Source organism: Calypte anna, chromosome 2, assembly GCF_003957555.1.
Source record: "Calypte anna isolate BGI_N300 chromosome 2, bCalAnn1_v1.p, whole genome shotgun sequence".
NCBI lineage: Eukaryota > Metazoa > Chordata > Aves > Apodiformes > Trochilidae > Calypte > Calypte anna.
This window is the reverse complement of record NC_044245.1, coordinates 150761958-150785655: the sequence shown is the minus strand read 5'-3', so window position 1 is coordinate 150785655 and position 23698 is coordinate 150761958. Positions and strand designations below refer to the sequence as shown.

Below are 23698 nucleotides of genomic sequence, written 5' to 3'. Positions count from 1 at the left end.
CCCCCCAGACCCAAGCCACCTTGTCACAGCAGCAGGATGGGGGACACTGTGGGACCACCAGGGGTCCCCAGGGTGCTGGACTGAAGCCTGGGGGGGCTTCTCCTGCATCCTCCTCTTTGCAGGTTTGGGGTTCCTGATAGGACCGTCTCTGGTTGGGGTTTTGGGGTTCCTGGTGGGACCATCCCTGGGTGAAGGGTTTGGGGTTCCTGCTGGGATCATCCCTGGGTGCAGTTCCTGGTGGGACCATCCCCAGCTGCAGGGTTTGATGTTCATGGTGGGACCATCCCCAGCTGCAGGGTTTGGAGTTCCTGGTGGGACCATCCCTGCCTGTGGGGTTTGGGGTTCCTGGTGGGATCATCCCTGCCTGTGGGGTTTGGGGTTCCTGGTGGGACCATCCCTGCCTGTGGGGTTTGGAGTTCCTGGTGGGACCATCCCTGCCTGTGGGGTTTGGGGTTCCTGGTGGGACCATCCCTGCCTGTGGGGTTTGGGGTTCCTGGTGGAATCATCCTTGGCTGCAGGTCTGGGGGGAGCTCCTGGTGGGACCATTCCTGGTTATGGGTTTTGGGGTTCCTGGTGGTGGATGATGCTCTGGGACCATCGGGGGTCCCTGGGGCACTGCTCTGGGGGGCTCCTCCTGCACCCTTTGGGGGAGGAGAAAAACCCAAGTGTGGGGGTCCAGGAGCAAGGAGTGGATCTGAGCCCCTTCCCCTTCCCCTCCCCATTATTTTGGGAGCTCCTTTGGTTTCTGTCCCCCCCTGGCTGTGTCCTGGGGATCCTCCTGGGGCAGGGGCTGGGCTGGTGAAGCCTCCCCGGGCTCCTGGAGCTGCTCAGGAGGGGAAGTTCCTCACCCCGAGCTCCTTCCCGGGGCTGCAGGAGCCAAAGGCTTCTCCTGGCAGAGGGCTCGGAGGGAGCCAAGGGAAAGAGAGTTTTTCCTTTTTTAGTGTTTTTTGAAGCTGCTTTGGAAGGAGGAGAAAGTTTCCGTGCGTTACTCGAGACGATGAGGTCACCGGTGACAGGGAAAAAATCCCTGAAATCCAGGAAAATTACTTAACACTGCTTCCAAAAATGCCACCGGCTTCACCTTCAGCTCTGGGGCTGCTTTGGGGCTTTGGGGCTTTGGGGTTTTGGGGCTGGAGGGGTTTTTTGGGGGGGTTTTGTTTTACAAATCCTTCAGAAGGTGCCGGGCTGGGGAGGGGGAGCCCAGAAACACCAAACTCCTGATGGGGTCACTGGTGGCTGAGGAGCTCCCTGGGGTTGGGGGTCCTGGTGGGACCATCCATCCCTGGCTGTGGGTTTGGGGTCCATGGTGGGACCATCCCCAGCTGTGGGGTTTGGGGTTTATGGTGGGACCATCCCTGGTTGCAGGGTTTGGGGTTCATGGTACCTATGGTGGGACCATCCCTGGTTGCAGGGTTTGGGGTTCATGGTACCCCTGGTGGGACCATCCCTGGTTGCAGGGTTTGGGGTTCATGGTAGGACCATTCCTGGTTGTGGGTTTCAGGTTCCTGGTGGAACCATTCCTCTTTGAGGAATTTGGGGTTCATAGTGGGACCATGCCCAGATGTGGGGTTTGGGGTCCATAGTGGGACCATCCCTGGCTGCAGGATTTGGGGTTCACAATGGGCCCATCCCTGGTTGAGGGATGGGACTCCTGGTGAAACCATTCCTGGTTGCAGATTTGGGGTTTCAGTTCCTGGTAGGACCATGCCCAGCTGTAGGGTTTGGGGTTCCTGGTGGGACCATCCCTGGTTGCAGGCTTGGGGTTTATGATGGGACCACTCTTGGCTGAGGATTTGGGGTTCCTGGTGGGACCATGCCCAGCTGGGGGGTTTGGGGTTTATGGTGGGACCATCCCTGGTTGCAGGTTTTGGGGTTCCTGATGGGACCATCCCTGGTTGTGAGGTTCAGGGTTCCTGGTGGGGCTGGGAGCCACCTGTGGGGCTGGGACCCCCATCCTGTAGGTCCAAGCTGTGTCCCTCATGGGGACAGTCCCCAGCAGCTGTGGGTGGCAGCACCTACTCACCCGAGATGAGCTGGTCCAGGTCCACCTGGGGACAGTGCTCCTCATCCACGTGCAGCACGAGGAAGCCTGAGGAAGAACTGTGGTGTCACCAAGGATTCCGGATGTCCCCAGGACACAGCTCATGGGGCCAGGTCACCAGGTCACCCATCCCTGTGTGGAGCCTCCGTGGAAACCCCACAGCTGCTCAGGTGAGGACCAAACCTCGGTCACCCACACCAGGGAGGGTTCCCCCAGCACGAGTGGAAAGCAGCTGGAGAAAGGTTCCTTGGGTGCTGGCAGCACCTGGGGACATCCCAGGCCTGGGTGCAGGGAGGAGCAGGGGCCAGGGCAGCTTCCCATCCCCACCCAGGGATCAGGAGCATTCCCAGGACACCAGGGGTGACACAACCCCCCAGGGCTTGAAGAACCTCACCAATGAACATGGGGGCAGCTGCCCTGATGTCCACCCAGCTGCTCTTGAAGTAGAAGAGGTTGGTGGAGATCAGGCGGTTGAGCATCTCCGGGTAGCTCTGCATCTGGGAGAGAAAAAAGCCCAGGAAGTCCCAGGGGGGACAGGACAGGAGCTCCTGCAGCACTGCCACCACCTCCTGGAGCTCCTGAGGACACAGCTGGGACGGGGGGACTTGGCCTCTGTGGATGCAAGAGCAGGACCTGGAGGATCTGTGGCTTCCCAGGTCCTGAAGGGGCTCCAGGAGAGCTGGGGAGGGACTTGGGACAAGGGCCTGGAGGGATGGGATGAGGGGTGATGGTTCCAACCTCCAAGAGGGGAGGTGGAGAGGAGATACTGGGGAGAAGTTCTTTAATTTGAGGGTGCTGAGCCCCTGGGTGCCCAGGTTGCCCCCAGAAGCTGTGGCTGCCCCATCCCTGGCAGTGTTGAAGGTTGGATGGGGCTTGGAGCCCCCTGGGCTGGGGGAGGGGTCCCTGACCATGGCAGGGGGGGCACTGGGGGGGATTTGAGGTCCCTTCCAACCCAACCCATCCCATGGTCCCATCACCCCCATGCCCAGCCCCAGCACAGTGCTCACCAGGTGTTTGCAGACGTTGTTCATGAACTCCCCATAGTGGAGGCTCCTGTCCTCCCTCAGGTGGTTGAGGAACATCTCACAGAGCCCCTCACAGCCCATGCTGGGGCCACACATCCGCAGAGCAAACTTGCAGGCCTGGGGTGGGAGGAGAAGCTCAGGAGCCCGCGGGATGCCCGGGGTGAGGCAGGACCCCGGGTTCCTGCTGGGCAGGGGAACATCCTCACCTTGACGACCTCTGGCTTTGGGTCCTGGAGGTGGAGCAGCAGTGTCACCAGCCCGTTGAGGATCTGCTCGAAGAAGACCTCGCAGTTGGCCTCGCTGAACCTGGTGAGGTTCCCAAAGAGGACGATGGACGCCTGCCGGAGCTGGGGCTGCTCCTGTGGGCACAGAGGGATCCATCAGCAGGAACCAACCCGACCCGGGGCACCTCCTGCCTGGCACAGCTGCTCACACCTCCCCTCCTCCTGCTCCTCAGGCCTGAGGACATCAGTGCTGCCATCCGTCCCCAAACCTCCATCAGGGGTGGTTTCTGGGCTGCCAGGAAGTGTGGGCAGGAGGAGTGCTGGCTCCTGGGGAGCTTCTCCTCACCCAACACCCCCCAGGTCCCTCTCCTCAGCCTTGTTCTCCTCCCATCCTCCTGGATTTGTGCTGGAGATTGCCCTGAGCCAGGGGCAGGACCCTGGCCTGGATGTCCATGTCCCCCCCAGGACAGCAGAAGCTGAGCAGAGGAGGAGGAGGCTCAAGCTCCAAGATGAGCAGGAGAAGCAGCAAACTTCCCCCCGGGGATGCTGGAGGGGTTTGGGGTGGGCAGAGAATGCTGAAGGCAGCAAAGCCCAGAGAGCCAGCAGCAGGGGGAGGCAGCAGCTCGGTCCTTACGCTGTCGAAGAAGGGTCGGATCCTGATGGCAATGTGGAGGAGCATGGCCTGGATGTCCCTCTCCTCCACGTGATCCAGGAGCTTGGAGAGGCTGGACATGGCCTCGAGGGCAACCAGGTTGTTGGGGTCATCTTTGTCATCCATGCCATTGACCATGGAGGCGAGGAGCTGAGCCCCGTGCTTCCTCACCTGCAGGGAAAGGGGAGATGGAAATGGGATGGGGCAAGGATGGAGAGGTGGAGAGGTGGAGAGAGGGAGAGGGGGAGAGGTGGAGAGGTGGAGAGGTGGAGAGGTGGAGAGGTGGAGAGAGGGAGAGAGGGAGAGAGGGAGAGAGGGAGAGAGGGAGAGGGGGAGAGGTGGAGAGGTGGAGAGGTGGAGAGGTGGAGAGGTGGAGAGGTGGAGAGGTGGAGAGGTGGAGAGGTGGAGAGGTGGAGAGAGGGAGAGAGGGAGAGAGGGAGAGAGGGAGAGAGGGAGAGAGGGAGAGATGGAGAGATGGAGAGATGGAGAGAGGGAGAGGTGGAGAGATGGAGAGGTGGAGAAGTGGAGAGATGGAGAGATGGAGAGGGGAGAAGGGGAGAAGGGGAGAAGGGGAGAAGGGGAGAGGGGGGGAGGGGGAGAGAGGGAGAGAGGGGAGAGGGGGGAGAGGGGGGAGAGGGGGAGAGGGGGGAGAGGGGGAGAGGGGGAGAGGGGGAGATGGGAGATGGGGAGAGGTGGAGAGGAGGAGAGGGAGAGGGGAGAGGGGGAGGGGGAGAGGGGAGAGGGGAGAGGGGAGGAGGGGGAGAGATGGAGAGATGTCCTCAGCCATCTGAGCTGGGAGGGACAAGGAGCAGCTGAGGGCCCTGGGGGTGTTGATCCTGGAGCAGAGGAGGCTGAGGGGAGACCTTGTGGCTCTCTGCAACCCCCTGAGAGGAGGTTGGAGCCAGGGGGGGTCGGGCTCTGCTCCCAAGGAACAAGGGATGGGACAAGAGGAACTTTGGGCACAACTCAAGTTGTGCCAGGGGAGGTTTAGGTTGGAGCTGGGGAAGAATTTCTGCCTGGAAAGGGCTGTCAGGGCCTGGCCCAGGCTGCCCAGGGCAGGGCTGGAGTCCCCATCATCCCTGGAGGGGTTTCAGAGCCCCACAGATGTGGGGATGAGGGACATGGGGGGTGCTGGGGTCAGGGTTGGACTCCAGGATCTCCAAGCTCTTTTCCAACCCAAACCATTCCATGACTCTGCCAGGTCTGGGGTTGTAGTTTAATCCCAGTGTCTGGGACTTTCCCCTTCTGCAGCTCCATCTGCACAGGACCAGGTTGTCACAGGTGGGGGTTCTGGGGGTTCTGGAGTCCCCATCATCCCTGGAGGGGTTTCAGAGCCCCACAGATAAGGGGATGAGGGACATGGGACAGTGGGGATGGCATCAGGGTTGGACTCCAGGATCTCTCTTTTCCAACCAAAATAATTTGATTTTTCTAACCCTGGAGTTCTTCCACCCCTCCCCCAGCCCAGGGGGCTCCAAGCCCCATCCAACCTTCAACACCTCCAGGGATGGGGCAGCCACAGCTTCTGGGGGCAACCTGGGCACCCAGGGGCTCAGCACCCTCACCCCAAAGGATTTCTTCCCATTTTCCCAAGAAGCATTCCATGTTTCTGTGCCTGGCTCTCCTCCCAAGCCAGGGGTCTCCTAGAGGTGCCTCCTCCAAGGCTTTGCTGGAGGTTTCTCCTCCAGGGCTTCATCTCCTGCCCTTGGTGACTGCTGCCACCTCCCTTCTGGAGATGCTGCCACCAGGGTGAGGACGTGACACGAGTGCCCTGTCCAAAAATCCAGCCTGGCTTTGAGGAGAGGCATCTCCTGGTGGCTCCACGCTCTCTTTCCCCCTCTCCCTGCCCTGCTGAGGGCTCTGGGATGGAGCAGAGGGGCTCTCACCTTCTCCGGGGAGCCGGTGGCGATGTTCCCCAATCCCCGGAGAGCCAACATCCTCACCAGCATGGAGGAATCCTTCTGCCTCCCTGTCAGGTTGTCCAGCATGGTCTCCAGCAGGATCAGGTCATTCACCACGTTACTGCTGAGCAGCTGGAGGAGAAGAGAGAGGCTCAGGCTGGAGAGGACACAGAGAGGACCCCAGGACCTGCAGAGCTCCAGCACCTCGCTCCACATTCCCACCATCAAGGGAGAGGGATGGGGGAGCCCTGAGCACCCCCAAACCCCAGGCTTTGAATTGAGGAACTTGTAATAAACCATCATCTTTGAGTCAAAAAACAAAAAAAAAGAAAAGACAACCCAAGGGCCCCAAGCTGGGGAGGCCACGGGCAGGAGAAATCCCCAAACCCAAAAAGGGAAATCCTCCCCCTGAGGTCACCTGCCAGGTGAGGTGGGGAGGGATGGCCATGAAAATGTTGGAACATTGCATGGAATCATTGAATCCCAGACTGGGATGGGTTGGAGGGACCTTAAATCCCATCCAGTGCCACCCCAAAGCATGGGCAGGGGCACCTCCCACAGCCCAGGCTGGGATGGGGGACATGGACCCCACTGCTGGGATCAGGATGGAAGGACATGGACCCCACTGATGGGATGGGGATGGAAGGAGGTGGATCCCACTGATGGGATCAGGATGGAGGGACATGGATCCAACTGCTGGGATGGGGATGGAGGGACATGGATCCCACTGATGGGATCAGGATGGAGGGACATGGATCCAACTGCTGGGATGGGGATGGAGGGACATGGACCCCACTGATGGGATGGGGATGGAGGGATGTGGATACCACCCCTGAGACTGGGATGAGAGGACATGGACCCCACCCCTGGGAGTGGGTTTGGGGTTGTGGATCCTCCCCAGTGAAATTGGGATGGGGGGACATGGAGCAAGCAGGGTTCCACCACCCTCACTCCATCTCCTCTCCATCTCCCCTCTTGGAGGTTGGAACCATCACCCCTGGGAGGCTCCCATCCCTCCAGGCCCTTGTCTCAAGTCCCTCCCCAGCTCTCCTGGAGCCCCCTCAGGACCTGGAAGCTGCTCCAAGGTCTCCCCATTGCTCTCTTCTCTTCTCCAGGCTCCAGAGCTGCCCCAGCCCCCCCAGCAGCTCCAGGGCCTCCCCTGAACCCCATCCCTTGGGCTGCAGCCCCAGGAGCATCCCCTGAGCACCAGCAGAGCCACAGCTCCTGGGGAGCAGCTCCTCACTCCTGGAAAACTCCAAGCAGTGCCTGGAGGAAGTGTCCTGGCAGAGGCTCAAGGAGATGAAGCCCAGGTTGGATGGAGCAGCCTGACCTGGGGGGTGTCCCTGCCCATGCAGGGGGTTGGAACTGGATGGGTTTGGGATCATGGAATGGTTTGGGTGGGAAGGACCCATGAGGACCACCTGGATGATCCAATAAATGATCTTGAAGTGGCTGCCCCATCCCTGGAGGTGTTAAAGGTTGGATGGGGCTTGGAGCCCCCCTGGACTGGGGGAGGGGTCCCTGGCCATGGCAGGGGGGGCACTGGGGGGGATTTCAGGTCCCTTCCAACCCAAACCATTCCACGATTCTATTCCATGGTTCTGACCCTCTGGAGGTTGGGGGAGCCAAGGTTGGCCCCAGGTTCCCTCCTGCTCCAGCCCAGTGGCTCCCTCCTCACTTCCCCTCTTGTCATCTCCATCCCTGGCAGGGTTGGGAGCTCTCACCTCATCACTTTGGGGACGCAGGGATTCGCTTCCTTCCCCTCCAGCTCCTGCTTTTCATTTCCAAGCCCGGGATGCCGGGAGCCAACCCCGCTCCCAAACTGAAAGCAGATTCTGGGACGGGCTCCAAGAGAACCCAAACCCTGCAGCTCCTCCTCCTCCAACACCCCCCCCCTCCTCTTCCTCCTCCTCCTCCTCCTTCACCTCCTCGGGCCAAAGGGAAAATAAAACCAGAGCCTCGATCCCCTGAGCAGATGAGGATTTCAAAGGTGGTTTAACCAGGGGGGTGAAATCTCAGTGGGTTTGGTGCCATCAGGTGCATCCTTCATGGAACCCAAACCTCCTCCCGTGGCCTGGGATGGGGTTTTTTTCCCCTTTTTTTTTGGTTTCAGGTGGTAGGGATGGAGGGATGGATTGTGTTACCGTCTGCTGGCGAGGGGAGAAGAAAAGGAACTTGAGTCACCTCATTCCTCTGGTGGGTACGTCAGCCCCAGGGCTGGGGTTTGCTGGCTCATGGCAGGGATGTGCTCAGAGTTGGCCTCCAGCAAGAGCTCCTCTGCCATCCCCATCTCACAACAAGAGGGGGTTTTGGGGGGGAGAAGGCAAGGAGGAAAAAGGCAAGAGGAGATGCCCATGGGTTTGGATGATCACCCACCACCAGTCAGTGGGTGGAGGGGAAAGACAGTGGGGTGTCCAGTGCTGGAGTCCCCAACATCAGGAGGACACAGAGCTCCTGGGAGGTGTCCAGAGGAGGCACTGAAATGCTCAGAGGGCTGAGCAGCTCCCTGGGAAGCCAGGCTGAGGGATTGGGGTTGTTCAGCCTGGAGAAGAGGAGGCTCCCAGGGGAGCTCAGAGCAACCTCCCAATATCTGAAGGGGCTGCAAGAAAGCTGGGGGAGGGCTTTGGACATGGGGGGGTAGGGAGAGGAGAAGGGAAATGGGTTAAAACTTGGAGAGAAAGGGGAGATTGAGGTTGGAGATGGGGAGAAATGCTTTGGGGTGAGGGTGCTGAGCCCCTGGGTGCCCAGGTTGCCCCCAGAAGCTGTGGCTGCCCCATCCCTGGCAGTGTTGAAGGTTGGATGGGGCTTGGAGCCCCCTGGGCTGGAGGAGGGGTCCCTGACCATGGCAGGGGGGGGCACTGGGGGGGATTTAAGGTCCCTCCCCACCATTCCCTGGTTCCCCCATGCTCACCTCAGAGAAGAAGGCCGTGGTGGTGACCCTTTGGCTGTCGAAGACGCTGTTGAGGGTTGGGATCAGATTCTTCACGACCAGGGGCAGCCGGGGCCCCGCGTGCCGCGCCATGGCACTGCCGGGAGGAAGGACAAGTGTCACCAGCTGTCCCCAGGGGATTAGGGGGGTCCTCTGAGCACCACGGCTCTGCTGGAACCATCTCTTGTGCCTCTGTGACACCCAGGACAGCACCCACCACCCTCAAGAGCCACTGAGGGCGTTGGGTGCAGGGATGGCCAAGTCCCTGCCTGGATCAGGCTCCACCAAACTGGACCCTGGGCTGAGGTTCTCCCTCAGCCTCACTGCTCCGTGCCAAACCCACTGCCAGCAGCACAGGCTGGGGAGGGATGGGCAGCTGCAGGGACTGGCCAAGGGACCAGCAAGGAACCAGCAAAAAGCACCAAGGAAACAACAAGTAACCACAAGGGAACCACAAGGAAACCAACAAGGAGCCAGCAAGGAACAAGCAAGGAACTGCCAAGGAAGCACCAAGGAACTGCCAAGGAAGCACCAAGGAACTGCCAAGGAACCAGCAAGGAACTGCCAAGGAACCAGCAAGGAACTGCCAAGGAAGCACCAAGGAACTGCCAAGGAAGCACCAAGGAACTGCCAAGGAACCAGCAAGGAACCACCAAGAAGCCAGCAAGAAATCACCAAGGAACTGCCAAGGAATGAAACCACCAAGGAACCAAGAAACCACCAAGGAAGCTCCAAGGAACAACAAAGGAATGAAGAAACCAAGGAACCTCCAAGGAAATTTCAACAGCAGCAAAAGGAAAAGAGATTTCCATCCCAGTCTGTCCCAGTCCATCCCAGTCTGTCCCAGTGCTCCAGGAACCTGGCTCATGCCCCAAGGGTTCCCCATCCCCATCCCCGAGCCAGCTGGGGACACTCAGTCAAACAACCCCTTGGTGACATCCTGGGGACACCACTGAGACCCTCCTGGGGCTGTGCTGGGTGGGAGCTCCCTCAGGACACAACCCCCTGCCCAAACCCAAGGAGGAGCTGAGCAGCCCTCAGGGTGCTGGTGCCTTACCCGGCGAGCACGGCGATGCCCTCGTGGTGCCTCTCGGGATTCACCATCATCTCCCAACCACCGGCACTGCCCACGGCCCTGGTGACCTCCTCACTGCCCCCCCGGGTCAGCATCACCTTCAGGGTGTCCACGGCTGAGCTGGGGAAGGAGGGTGAAAAATCAGAGTTATGGGATGGGGGGGATTGGAAAAACCTCTGGAGATGCTGGAGACCAACCCTGGCACAGCAGGATCAGCCAGGGCAGCCCAGACAGGAACAGATCCAGGGGGGGTTGGAAGGCAGCAGAGAAGGAGAGGAACCTCATCTGGAGGTTGGGGGGGGTTCAGGAGGGGTTTGGAAGGCACCAGAGAAGGAGACTCCACAACCTCTCTGGGCAGCCTGGGCCAGGGCTCCCTCAGCCTCACAGCAAAGAAGTTTCTCCTCCCCTGGAGCTGGAACTTCCCATCTTCTAGCTTCAACCCATTCTTCCTTGGCCTGGGCACCACCCAAAAGAGACTGAGCCCTTCCTCTTGCCCCCCAGCCCTCAGCTACTGACAGACATTCAGCAGATCCCCTCTCAGCCTTCTCTTCTCCAGCCTCAACACCCCCAGGGCTCTCACTCTTTCTTCCCAGCAGAGATGCTCAAGGCCCTTCAGCACCTCCCAGCTCTCCAGGGGACTCTCTCCAGTAGATCTCTGGCTCTCCTCAACTGGGGAGCCCCAAACTGGAGCCAGGATTCCAGCTGTGCTCTCCCCAGGGCAGAGCAGAGCAGAGCAGAGGGGGAGCAGAACCTCCCTGGACCTGCTGGACACACTTTTCCTGATGCCCCCCAGGCCACCCTTGGCCTCTTGGCCACCAGGGCACATTGCTGACCCCTGGAGAACTTCCTGCCCACCAGGACTCCAAGGGCTTTCTCCAGGGAGCTGCTCTCCAGCAGGACATCCCCTCCTCTCCCCTCCTGCTTGGGGTGATTCTGCCCAGGCAGCGAGGAGCCCATCACCCCCACTCCTCCCATCTGCACCCAAGGCCACGGACTGCGAAGGGAAGAACTCCAGAGCTGCTTTAAGGAGGTTATTTTAGGGTTGTTTTTGGTGGTTTTGTCGGTTTGGGGTTTTTAGGTTTGGGTCTTTTTTTGGGTCTTTTTTTTTTTTTTTGGCATTTCATATTTTATAGGTAGGGATTATTTCGCTGTGAGCTGCAGAGCAGCATCTGGGAAACATCAATTCTGCTGTCAAAACAACCCAGATATTAGCAAGGGATAAATCTCAGCCTCTGAGAGCAGCCAGAGGGACAGAGCCACCACACACACCACCAAAAACCCCTTCCAGTCAAAGTGTTCCAAGGCTTTCAGATGAGGAGAAGGGTTTCTCCTGCTTGGGCTTCTCCCAGGGGGGGCCCAAGATGTGGTGACAAAGTCCCAGCACGGTGTTGGCACTTCCCTGAATCACAGAATGGGGGGGTTGGAAGGACCTCTGGAGATGCTGGAGTCCAACCCTGGCACAGCAGGATCAGCCAGGGCAGCCCAGACAGGAACAGATCCAGGGGGGGTTTGGAAGGCAGCAGAGAAGGAGAGGAACCTCATCTGGAGGTTGGGGGGGTTCAGGAGGGGTTTGGAAGGCAGCAGAGAAGGAGAGGAACCTCATCTGGAGGTTGGGGGGGTTCAGGAGGGGTTTGGAAGGCAGCAGAGAAGGAGAGGAACCTCATCTGGAGGTTGGGGATGATCACCATCACCATCAGGGCTGATCACCAGGGATGATGGGGACTCCACCTCAGAGTCACTCTGGTTGGGAAAGATCCTTCAAGATCCCCAAGTCCAACCATGAACCCGATGCTGACCAAGGCCACCTCCCCCATGTCCCATGCACCACATCTCCAGGGCTATGAAATCCATCCTCAAACCCCTCCTTGCTTCCCCGTGGTGAAAAGCTCAGGGTCCTGGGGGGGGTTCAGCCACCCCTGCTCCAGGAGCCCCACAGACAACAAGGAATCAATTAATCACCAATTAAAGCAATTAAACCTCAGGCAGCAGTGGCCTTCCACCAGGTGTCCACACCCAGCTTTGACTCCTTTGGGTTCTCCCCGTGCAGGATGTTTTGGAGTTCTCTTCTCACCCCCCCTGCAGCCAGAGGCAGCTCCCCTGAGCTGCTCCCAGCCCTTCCCTTCCAGCAGCAGCAGGACACCTGAGCATCCCTGACCAGAGAATCCTTCTGTGGAACAAAGCTCTGACCCTGCAGCCTGGAACCAACCCCGAGCTCCTCTCTTCTTGCAGGGTTTGGCAAAGAGGTCCAGGGTGGGCTTCAGGTGCTCCCGTCTGCTTGGAGCAGGAGACTCAGGAACCTCCTGGCTCTGCCAGCCCAGCTGTGGGCAGCATCCACCTCCATCCTTGTCCAGGGAGGAACATCCACCTCCAGGGTTCTTCAGGGATGAGGATCCACCTCCAGGGTTCTTCAGACCCCAGCATTCACCTCCAGGGTCCTTCAGGGAGGAACATCGACCTCCAGGGTTCTTCAGGGATGAGCATCCACCTCCAGGGTTCTTCAGACCCCAGGATCCACCTCCAGGGTCCTTCAGGGAGGAACATCCACCTCCAGGGTTCTTCAGGGATGAGGATCCACCTCCAGGGTTATTCAGGGAGGAACATCCACCTCCAGGGTTCTTCAGACCCCAGCATCCACCTCCAGGGTTCTTCAGGGATGAGGATTCACCTCCAGGGTTCTTCAGACCCCAGCATCCACCTCCAGGGTTCTTCAGACCCCAGCATCCACCTCCAGGGTTCTTCAGGGATGAGCATCCACCTCCAGCCTTGTCCAGGGATGAGGATCCACCTCCAGGGTTCTTCGGACCCCAGCATCCACCTCCAGTCTCTGCTAGAGCAAGGCATCAGCCTCCTGCCTCTTCTGGGGATGAGCACCCACCTCCACCCAGGCCAGAGAGAGGTTGGTGCAGATGATCCCTGAGGTCCCTTCAGCTGACATTCTGGGTCCTGGCCTGAGTTGCATCAGGAGAAGCCCAGAGAGGTGCTCAGGGGAGGGGATTCTCCTCCTCTGCTCTGCTGAGACCCCACCTGGAGTCCTGTGTCCAGTTCTGGAGTCCCCAACACCAGAAGGACACAGAGCTCCTGGAAGGTGTCCAGAGGAGGCACTGAAATGCTCAGAGGGCTGAGCAGCTCCCTGGGAAGCCAGGCTGAGGGATTGGGGTTGTTCAGCCTGGAGAAGAGGAGGCTCCCAGGGGAGCTCAGAGCAACCTTCCAATATCTGAAGGGGCTGCAAGAAAGCTGGGGGAGGGCTTTGGACACGGGGGGGTAGGGAGAGGAGAAGGGAAATGGGTTAAAACTTGGAGAGAAAGGGGAGATTGAGGTTGGAGATGGGGAGAAATGGTTTGGGGTGAGGGTGCTGAGCCCCTGGGTGCCCAGGTTGCCCCCAGAAGCTGTGGCTGCCCCATCCCTGGAGGGGTTGAAGGTTGGATGGGGCTTGGAGCCCCCTGGGCTGGGGGAGGGGTCCCTGACCATGGCAGGGGGGAGACTGGGGGGGATTTAAGGTCCCTTCCCACCCAACCCATTCTGTGATTCTCTAGGAGGTAAAACCCCAACAGGAGCTCAGGGGGTGAAGCCCCCACGGCTGCTCCAGTGGGATGGGTGCTCCCACCCCTTTATTCTCCAGGCTTTGCTCTTTTTCTGTCTTTTTTTTCCACCCTGTCCCATAGACACTTCCTTCCTTTCCAACAGCAGCCCCGTGCCTTCCAAGCCTCCCTTTTTCCTGCCAAGCTATCACATTCACCTTCACCATCTCCCTCTGGCATTTAAGCATCAGGAAGAGACTCGAATCCAAAGCGTGGACAGGAAACGACTTTGATATCGTACCCAGCTCCTGGGACCAGGGATGGAATTTCACATCCCTGTGGTTTTTTTCTTTTGTCTCGGACAGAAGACTGTTCCCAAACCCCAGCCCCCCTCCCCAAATCCAAATCCATCCATCAGTGATGACTCCGTGGCCACGGGGACCTCCCTGCACCCAGGGCTCGGAGCAGAACCGGGCGCTGCTCCCTGACCTTCTGCTCACTCCCAGGACATTCCCAGCAGGAGCCAGGGGGATGCAGCCCCTTTCCCTGCTCCTCAAAAGCAGGAGATGTCACCAGGGATGACACAGAGCCAGGACACGGCTGCTCTGTGCCAACACCTGCAAGATCAGGTGGAGATTTGAGAAGTGGGGTCAAGAATCCTCTGACCTGGGGGGAGTGGGGATGGAGGAGCTGATTTCCCTCTTTGAGGACACGGATGCAGTGGGTGATCCCCCAGCTGTGGTCCCAAGGGAGTCAAGAAGAGCATGGTCAGCACACCAGCCCAGGAGTACAGCAAGAAAACCCCTCTGGAACAATCCTGGACCCACCAGCAAAGCCTGGGACCACCTGGATCAGGAGGGATCAGCCTGGGGCTGAGCTGCTCCTGGGGGCTGCAGGGCAGGGGTTGAGGGGCTCCTTCACCCCACATCTGGGATGGGGGTGCTGAAGAATCATAGGTCATAAAACCCAAGAGTGCTTTGGGTTGGAAGGACCTCAAATCCCCCCCAGTGCCATGGTCAGGGACCCCTCCCCCAGCCCAGGGGGCTCCAAGCCCCATCCAACCTTCAGCACTGCCAGGGATGGGGCAGCCACAGCTTCTGGGGGGTTGTTGGCCCCTTCCCATCTCCTGGTTGCCCCAGGGCTCAGCACCCACCTTGCACTGCCCCAGGAGCCTCATCCAGCCCCAACTTCTTTTCCAGGAATCACTGAGGGATCAGAACTGAGTTCTGGCTGGGGGAACCCAAAGCCACAGAGGATCCACCCCAAAGCAGGGCCAGAGCAACCCAAGGGGACAAGGGGACAAGGGGACAAGGCAAGTGCCACAAGCTCCAGGGATGTCACCACCACCACCACCACCTCCAGGACAGCCCTCACCCAACCTCCTGCTCCATCCCCTGGGGCTCTGCTGCCTCCTCTTCTCACCTGCTCTCACTAAAAGCCTCATCAGAGAGCACCTGCAGCACCCCAACACCTTGCTGCACCCCTACACCCACCCCAACACCCTGCTACACCCCAACACCCTGCTGTACCCCAACACCCGACACCCACCCCAACACTGCTGTACCCCAACACCCTGCTGCACCCCAACACCCTGCTGTCACCCAACACCCTACACCCACCCCAGCACCCTGCTGTCACCCAACACCCTGCTGCACCCCAACACCCTACACCCACCCCAACACCCTGCTGTACCCCAACACCCTGCTGCACCCCAACACCCTACACCCACCCCAACACCCTCCTGTCACCCATCACCCTCCTGTCACCCAAGACCCTACACCCACCCCAACACCCTGCTGTCACCCATTCCACCTCCCTGCTGGGAAAGTCCCAGTTGCTCAGCACACCCAAGGCTGTCAGTGTCTTCTGGGCTCCTCCAGGATTCTTTTCTTTCTTTCTTTTCCCCCCCAAAATCTAATAATAACCTGGAAAAAACCCCAAACCACCAAATCTGGAAAGCCACAAGAGGGATAAATCTGGAAATGAGGGCAGAGTTTCCTCCCTGCAGGCCAAGGCGAGCTGGAGAACATCCAGATGTTGGGCTGCTGGGGGGAGCAGGCAGGTGCCTGGAGCAGCAGCTCCAGAGAATCCTAAAATCAGGGAATGGTTGGGGTTGAAGGACCTGAAATCCCCCCCAGTGCCCCCCCTGCCATGGGCAGGGACCCCTCCCCAGCCCAGGGGGCTCCAAGCCCCATCCAACCTTCAACACTGCCAGGGATGGGGCAGCCACAGCTTCTGGGGGCAACCTGGGCACCCAGGGCTGGGGGGCAAGAGGAAGGGCTCAGTCTCTTTTGGGTGGTGCCCAGGCCAAGGAAGAATGGGTTGAAGCTAGAAGATGGGAAGTTCCAGCTCCAGGGGAGGAGAAACTTCTTTGCTGTGAGGCTGAGGGAGCCCTGGCCCAGGCTGCCCAGAGAGGTTGTGGAGTCTCCTTCTCTGGTGCCTTCCAAACCCCTCCTGAACCCCCCCAACCTCCAGATGAGGTTCCTCTCCTTCTCTGGTGCCTTCCAAACCCCTCCTGAACCCCCCCAACCTCCAGATGAGGTTCCTCTCCTTCTCTGCTGCCTTCCAAACCCCTCCTGAACCCCCCCAACCTCCAGATGAGGTTCCTCTCCTTCTCTGCTGCCTTCCAAACCCCCCCTGGATCTGTTCCTGTCTGGGCTGCCCTGGCTGATCCTGCTGTGCCAGGCTTGGACTCCAGCATCTCCAGAGGTCCTTCCTACTCTGAACTTGATGACAAATCCAAGAAATTTGCTCTTTTCACCTCCCCCTCCTCATCCTCCAGGGCAGCAGAGCCTTCCTCCCTCTCCAGCTGATGCTCACCCACCCCCTGATGTGCCCAATGAGTCCTGGGGGACACAGCAGAGCCAGATGGGGTTTTTTTGGGGGGGCAGCTTGGGGCAGGAGCCCCAACCCAGCAGAGCTCTGAGGACCCCTCTGACTGCACCCCCATGGCAGCTGAGTGAGTGCTTCCCACCTGAGGGGTTGTGCTCTGCAGAAGAGAAAAATACTGGAAACCCCCCAAAAAACCAAACCAAACCAAAACCAACCCTAAAAAAATAAAACCTAAAAAAAAAACCCAAATAAACAAAGCCTCTGGAGCTCCCAGCACAGCAGAGCTTGGGGGGTCAGAGCCAAAGGGTGATGGCTCAAGGGGTGATGGCCCCAAAGGGTGATGGCCCCAAGGGGTGATGGCCCCAAGGGGTGATGGCTCTAAGGGTAATGGCCCAAGGGGTGATGGCCCCAAAGGGTGATGTCTCCAGGGTGCGATGGCCCAATGGGTGATAGCTCTAAGGGGTGATGACCCCAAAGGGTGATGGCCCCAAAGGGTGATGGTTCTAAGGGTGATGTCTCCAGGGCATGATGGTTCTAAGGGTGATGGCCCCAAAGGGTGATGGCTCTAAGGGGTGATGGCCCAATGGGTGATGGCCCAAGGGGTGACATCTCCAGGGCATGATGGCTCTAAGGGTGATAGCCCAAGGGGTGATGGCCCCAAGGGTGATGGCCCCAAAGGGTGATGGCCCCAAAGGGTGATGTCTCCAGGGTGTGATGGCCCCAAGGGGTGATGGCTCTAAGGGTGATGGCCCCAAAGGGTGATGACCCCAAGGGGTGATGGCTCTGAGTGTGATGACCCCAAGGGGTTCCTCCCCAAGCAGATGCTGCTTGGTGCTCCTCAACCCCCCCAAAGCAAAGGCCCCGTGTGGGTTCCAGGGGGCAGGTGGGGCCCTTCCCTCCCGGGCAGGCTCTACCTGCAGGGCTGGAGGCTGCGGGGAGCAGCTGAGCTCTGGCTCTGGCTCCTCTTCTCCTTGCTCTGGAGGCTTTTCGGTAGCTGGACACCCACGGTGCAGCTGAGGCGTAGCAGGAGAGTCACAAACAAAGGGGAGTAGAGTCCCAGAACTGCTGCCCCAGCCTCCGGAGCAGACATGATCTCATACAGAGCACATGTGGCCTGGAGAGAGAGAGAGAAAAGGCTGAGGAGGGAGGAGGAGAGGATTAGGAGGGGATCTCCCACACCACGCCGGGAGCTGTTAGTAAATAACTCAGCCAGGGGTTGCTTTAGAAGGTGATTTATGGGCTTTTATGTCCTTTTCTTTTTTGGGTCTTTTGGGTTTTTTCCCAAAAAACCCTTCACCTTCCTAACAAGGCATCACCTTTACCCCTGGAGTAACCCCGGGGTATCCTACCCGCAGCTACTCCAACCTCCCCCTCCTCGAGCTCCTGGGGGTTTCCAGGTTTGAAGTTTGGACCTGGGGGGGTTGGGGAGGAGAGCTCAGGTTTTATGGGCAGGAAGAGAAGAGGTGCAGTTCTGGCCAGGTTTTTTTTTTTTCCTTTTTTTTTTTTTTTTTTTTAAACAAAAAAGCTGCAATTCCCCAGCAGAATCTGGGGGGTGTGAAACCCCCAGCAGGGAGGGGTTTGCTGATCCTCTCCCGTCTGTGTTTGGTCCCTCAGAAGAAGAGGAGGAAATTTTCACAGCTGCTTTACTGCTCAGGAGCTGCCAAGCTGGGCCTGGGGGGGGGGTTGGGTGTTTTTTTTTTTTATTATTTATGTTTTTTTTTTTAAAAAAAAAGCTGCAATGCCAAATGGCCTCCCCAGAGGACGGACACCTGGGAGGGGGTTTACGAGCTGGTGGATCAGCTCTAACAAGCAGTCCCCAGCCAGGAGCTGTTTCCAGAGGCCACGCCTGGCACGGGACCCCCGAGAGCCAAGGGAATGAAAATAAAAGATATATAAAAGAATAAGTTACAACCAATGTGTTCCAGGTGTGTGAGGGGGGGCAGACGGGATGGGAATGGATGGTGACAGGGAGGGTGGCATTGAGGTGACACCAAGGTGAAGTCAACGTGATGGAGGGAAGGGAGAGAAACCAGAGGGACCTAGAGAGGCTGGAGAGGTGGAACCATGACCATGACACCATGGCCATGACCATGACCTTGACCGTGACAGGTGGGCCCATGCCAACCCCATGAAGTTCAACAAGACCAAGTGCAGGGTCCTGGGGCAATCCCAAGCACTGACCCAGGCTGGGCAGGGCCTGTCCTGAGAGCAGCCCTGAGGAGAAGGAAGGAGCTGGGGGTTCTGGTGGGCCAGAAGCCCAACACGAGCCAGCAGTGCCCACCTGCAGCCCAGGAAGCCAACGGGACCCTTGGCTGCATCAAGAGGACCTTGGCCAGCAGGGTCAGGCCAGGGGTTCTCCCCCTCTGCTCTGCTCTCCTAAGACCCCACCTGGAGTCCTGAGTCCAGTTCTGGACCCTCTTTTACAAGAAAAATATGGATATGTGTCCAGAGAAGGGCCATGAGGATGATCAGAGGGCTATGGAGCAGCTCTCCTCTGGGGACAGACTGAGGGAGTTGGGGTTGTTCAGTCTGGAGAGGAGAAGGCTCCCAGGAGACCCCATTGTGGCCTTCCAGTGTCTGAAAGGGCTACGGGAAAGCTGGGGAAGGACTTTTTAGGATGTTGGGTATTGATGGGACCAGGGGGAATGGATTCAAACTAGAGGAGGGGAGGCTTAGATGAGATATTAGGAAGAAGTTCTTCACCATGCGGGTGGTGAGACACTGGCCCAGGTTGCTCAGGGAGGTGCTGGAAGCCCCATCCATCCCTGGAAGTTTTTAAGTCCAGGCTGGATGGGGCTTGGAGCACCCTGGGCTGTGGGAGGGGTCCCTGCCCATGGCAGGGGGGTTGGAACTGGGTGATGTATAAAGCCCCTTCCCAGCCTCCCCATTCCCTGGCTCCACGACCTCCCCAGACACTCACAGCCAGGGGCAGGAGGGTTGCGACGCGCTCGGAGCCGCTGCCCAGCAGGAATCCTTTGCTCTCCTTGTAGGGCACATCCCTGTTCACCTTCTCCAGGAGCTGCTCCAGGATCTGGGAGGTCAGGGTGGGCTCTCCAGCCAGGGACCTCCACATGGTGCACGTGTGGCTGGAGGAGAGGAAGGAGGGGAGGGAGGGAGGGAGAGCAGCTTTGGCACCAGCTCCTGGGCTTCATTCCCACCCTCCTTGGAGGAGCTCAGCACCCAGTCCTGGACCCCCTCCCTGCAACAGGGGACACCTGGGTCATGTCCCCCCCTCCTTGGAGCCACCTGCTTCCAATGCCACCAGGGCTGGTGCCTCACTGCTGGCAAAGCCCTGGAGGAACAGCATCCTGGGGGCTTCCAGGGCTGCGTGGTCAATGGGAGCAGTGCTGGGGGATCCTCACCCACCACCCTGCTCTTGGACAACCCCCCGAGGCTACCCCAGACCCAAAATCTCCATAACTGCCCCAATCCCAGCAGCCTGCACGCCGTGGTAGGAAGGGAGCAGCTGTCACCAGGAGAACACCTGGAGGTGTCTCAGCCCAGGTTGGATGGAGCTTTGAGCAGCCTGGGCTGGTGGGAGGTGTCCCTGCCCATGCAGGGGGGGTTGGGATGATGATTTCTCAGGTCCATTCCAACCTCAACCAGCCTGGGATTCTGTGACCTGCTGGAGGTTCGTCCCCAAGCACCCCAGTGAGGCTCTCTGGGGACAGCCTTGCTGGTCCCCATTGCCCAGGTGAGAGGTGGGGCAGGGCAGGACCTGTCAAAGGGCAGGGTGCTGCCCAGGAGGCTGGAGACCACCACACTCTTGTGCTGGGAGGCCAAGATGTAGACAGTCTGCTGGGCAGCCTTGCGGACGTGCTCCTCATCCACCTCCTCCAGCTTGCTGTGGATGATGCTCAGGATGTCAGGGACCTGAGGGAGGAAGAGGAGATGGGACACGGGTGAGGGAGCCCCTGCTGAGGGCCTGGAGATGCTCAGCACTTGGGGTCCAGGCAGGTGACAGGATTCTTTGGGGTGAGGGTGCCCAGGTTGCCCCCAGAAGCTGTGACTGCCCCATCCCTGGAGGTGTTGAAGGTTGGATGGGGCTTGGAGCCCCCTGGGCTGGGGAGGGGTCCCTGACCATGGGTTGGGGTGGGTGGTATTTAAGCTCCATCCAACCCAACCCAGTCCATGGTTTGAGGTGTCACTGGGTGAGGTTCAAGGTCCTTCCAACCCAACCCAGTCCATGGTTTGAGGTGTCACTGGGTGAGGTTCAAGGTCCTTCCAACCCAACCCAGTCCATGGTTTGAGGTGTCACTGGGTGAGGTTCAAGGTCCTTCCAACCCAACCCAGTCCATGGTTTGAGGTGTCACTGGATGAGGTTCAAGGTCCTTCCAACCCAACCCAGTCCATGACCCAATGATCTGAGGCTGACATTCCTGCTCTGGTTGAGGGCTCATTGCAGGGGGGGTCGGACGAGGTGACCTTTAAATGTCCCTTTCCTACCCAAACCATGGGATGTTTGGTTGCCTCCAAGTCTCTCTTTCCTTACCAGGAGAACCCCAAACCTCTCTGCAAGTCCAAGGTGCCAGGAGATGGCTGCAGGATTTCCCCAGAGGTCCCAACAAGGACAAACCTCAACCTCCCCACCACCTCCTGGTGAGGAATGGAGGGTGAGCAATGAGAGGAGCTCAGCCAGAAGGGTCCTGAGAGGAACCTGAGCTGAAGGCGTGGGGAAAACCCCAGACAGCTGTGAAACTCAACTTAAGGCAAAGAGGAAGCCGAGGTGGAGACCAAACCTTGGCAGCAAATTCCCTGGGATTAAGGTGGAAGCAACCAGCTGGGGTGGGGGGTGTCCCACCAACCCCGAGGGCTCAGCATCACTTCAGGTTTCAGGATCTGTCAGGGCTGGCTCAGGATGTGACCCCAAGGTGACTCCTGGAAGCTGGGGCAATCCCCTTGGAGGAGGAGATCTCCCAGGTAGTGAGGGGGCCTTGGAGCAGAAGCTTTGAGAGGCAAAGCCCAGGCCAAGGAGCAGCTCCACCAGACCTGGTGTTTCCAATTACTGGAGGAGAAGGGGGAGCTGAGCCCAGGCTGGGGGGTGGATTAAGTCAGAAAAAGCTTTCTGTGGCCAGCAAGCTCTGAGCCCTGTCAGCATTCCACCTGACTTCCCAAGCCAGGAGCTCCCAGCTCCCCTGGAGCTTCCAAAGGTTTCCCAGGGAAGCCCAAGACCCTTCTGGTGAAGTGAAACTGCTCTGAACTCTTCAACCCCAGAGCCAGAGCAGAGCTGTGCCTCCAGCAGCCACTGCCCAGGACCACAGAGCTGCCTTCCCCAGCCATGAGGATGGAGGAGGAGAGCACCAGGGGGATGGAGGAAGGTCAGGAGCTCTGGGAGAAGTGTTCCTCTGGCCAGAAACACAATGGACAGAGACAGGGCTTGGGTTCTTCCCTGGGCTGGGCATCAGGCTCCAGCCAAGAGCTTCTTCCTTCTGGAGCACCCCAGAGAAACTCAACACCCAAAGCAAACCAGCTGCTGGAGGACCAAGTGGTGGAGCCAGCATCCCAGGGAAGTGGTGGAGTTCCCATCCCAGGGAAGTGGTGGAGTCCCCATCCCAGGGAAGTGGTGGAGTTCCCATCCCAGGGAAGTGGTGGAGTCCCCATCCCAGGGAAGTGGTGGAGCCAGCATCCCAGGGAAGTGGTGGAGTTCCCATCCCAGGGAAGTGGTGGAGTCCCCACCCCTGGAGGTGTCCAAAAAACCGTGTGGACATAGCAATTGAGGACATGGTTTTGTTGGCTGGTGATGGTCACACTCCAGCCAAGGGCTTGCTCCTTCTGGAGAACCCCAGAGAAACTCAACACCCAGAGCAAACCAGCTGCTGGAGGACCAAGTGATGGAGTCCCCATCCCAGGGAAGTGGTGGAGTCCCCATCCCTGGAGCTGTGGATGCAGCACTTAAGGACAAAGGTTCTGTTGGCTGTGGGGTTGGGTTGGCTGTGATGACCTTAAAGGCCTTTTCCAACCTTCATCACTCTGTGATCCTAAGTGGGAAGTTGTCAGGCTCCGTCCAGGTCTCCAGGGAGCCCCTGGCATGGCCAAGCAGGACCAGTTCACCTTCTCCTGCAGGACCAGCTCACCTTCTCCTGCAGGACCAGCTCACCTTCTCCTGCAGGACCAGCTCACCTTCTCCTGCAGGACCAGCTCACCTTCTCCTGCAGGACCAGTTCACCTTCTCCTGCAGGACCAGCTCACCTTCTCCTGCAGGACCAGCTCACCTTCTCCTGCAGGACTCCCCCTCGCTCCTTGAGCAGGGAGTTGATGATGACGGTGGCTGCTCGGGAACAGTTCTTGTCAGGGTCTGCCAGGGCCTCAAACATGGCCAGCAGAAGGCTCATCAGCTGGTCAGGAGGGACACGTTTCCCAATCACCTGTGGGGAGGGAAGGGAGAGGTTTGTGTCACCCCCAGGAGCCCCTCTGAGGACACAGCAGAGCCCGAGGAGGGACCTCACGGCTCTCCCACCATTCCGTGTCCTGTGGAACATCCCCCGGGAGCCCAAACTGGTGGGAATGGTGGGAATGGGAGGGAGGACAAGTCCCTAGGGCTGGGTGACCCGGGGGTCCCTGGGAATGGGTTGGGACAACACAACCAAGCCACTACAGCAACCCCCCAGCTGCTGGGATGCTGCTTCCTCAGGTGCCACCAAGCTCTCCAGACCTGAGGGGGGAACAAAGTGCTCAGCAGAGGAGTCAGGAGGGGGAAGTGTCCACCCCAGCCTCGGGACCTGGACAGACTGGAGAGTTGGGCTGATCCCAACGGGATGAGGTTCAACATTCCAAGTGCCGGGTCCTGCACTTTGGCCACAACAACCCCATGGGGAGCTCCAGGCTGGGCACAGAGTGGCAGAAAGGGACCTGGGAGTCTGGATTGCCAGGAAGCTGAAGAGGAGGCAGCAGTGTGCCCAGGTGGCCAAGAAGGCCAATGGCATCCTGGGCTGGCTCAGGAACAGCGTCACCAGCAGGTCCAGGGAAGGGATTCTGCCCCTGTGCTCAGCCCTGGGGAGGCCACAGCTTGAGTCCTGTGTCCAGTTCTGGGCCCCTCAGCTCAGGAAGGAGATTGAGGTGCTGGAGCAGGTCCAGAGAAGAGCAAGGAGGCTGTGAAGGGATCCAGCAGAATTGCTGTGAGGAAGGGCTGAGGGAGCTGGGGGTGTTGAGGCTGGAGAAGAGGAGGCTCAGGGGAGACCTCATCACTCTCTACAACTCCCTGAAAGGAGGTGTAGCGGGGGGGGGGTTGGGCTCTTTTCCCAGGCAACTCTCAGCAAGACAAGAGGGCACAAAAGGTCTCAAGTTGTGCCAGGGGAGGTTTAGGTTGGAGCTGAGAAAGAATTTCTTTCTGGAGAGGGTGATCAGGCATTGGAATGGGCTGCCCAGGGAAGGAGTGGATTCTCCGTGTCTGGAGATCTTTCCAAAGAGCCTGGATGTGGCACTGAGTGCCATGGGCTGGGAACCACGGGGGGAGTGGATCAAGGGTTGGACTTGATGATCTCTGAGGTCCCTTCCAACCCAG

The 23698-nt window shown here is 59.1% G+C and overlaps 1 protein-coding gene across 1 annotated transcript in view; it reads right to left on the bottom strand.

Moving 5' to 3' along the window:
• Positions 1 to 23698, bottom strand: part of LOC103526249 (maestro heat-like repeat-containing protein family member 1) — a 53547-nt gene that overhangs the window by 858 nt on the left and 28991 nt on the right. Inside the window, 12 exon segments of the mRNA XM_030444736.1 lie at positions 2024 to 2089; positions 2436 to 2538; positions 3049 to 3183; positions 3273 to 3425; positions 3925 to 4113; positions 5829 to 5975; positions 8755 to 8869; positions 9830 to 9967; positions 17112 to 17311; positions 19118 to 19283; positions 19916 to 20070; positions 22410 to 22562. Of these exon segments, the coding sequence (XP_030300596.1) occupies positions 2024 to 2089; positions 2436 to 2538; positions 3049 to 3183; positions 3273 to 3425; positions 3925 to 4113; positions 5829 to 5975; positions 8755 to 8869; positions 9830 to 9967; positions 17112 to 17311; positions 19118 to 19283; positions 19916 to 20070; positions 22410 to 22562 (1720 nt within the window).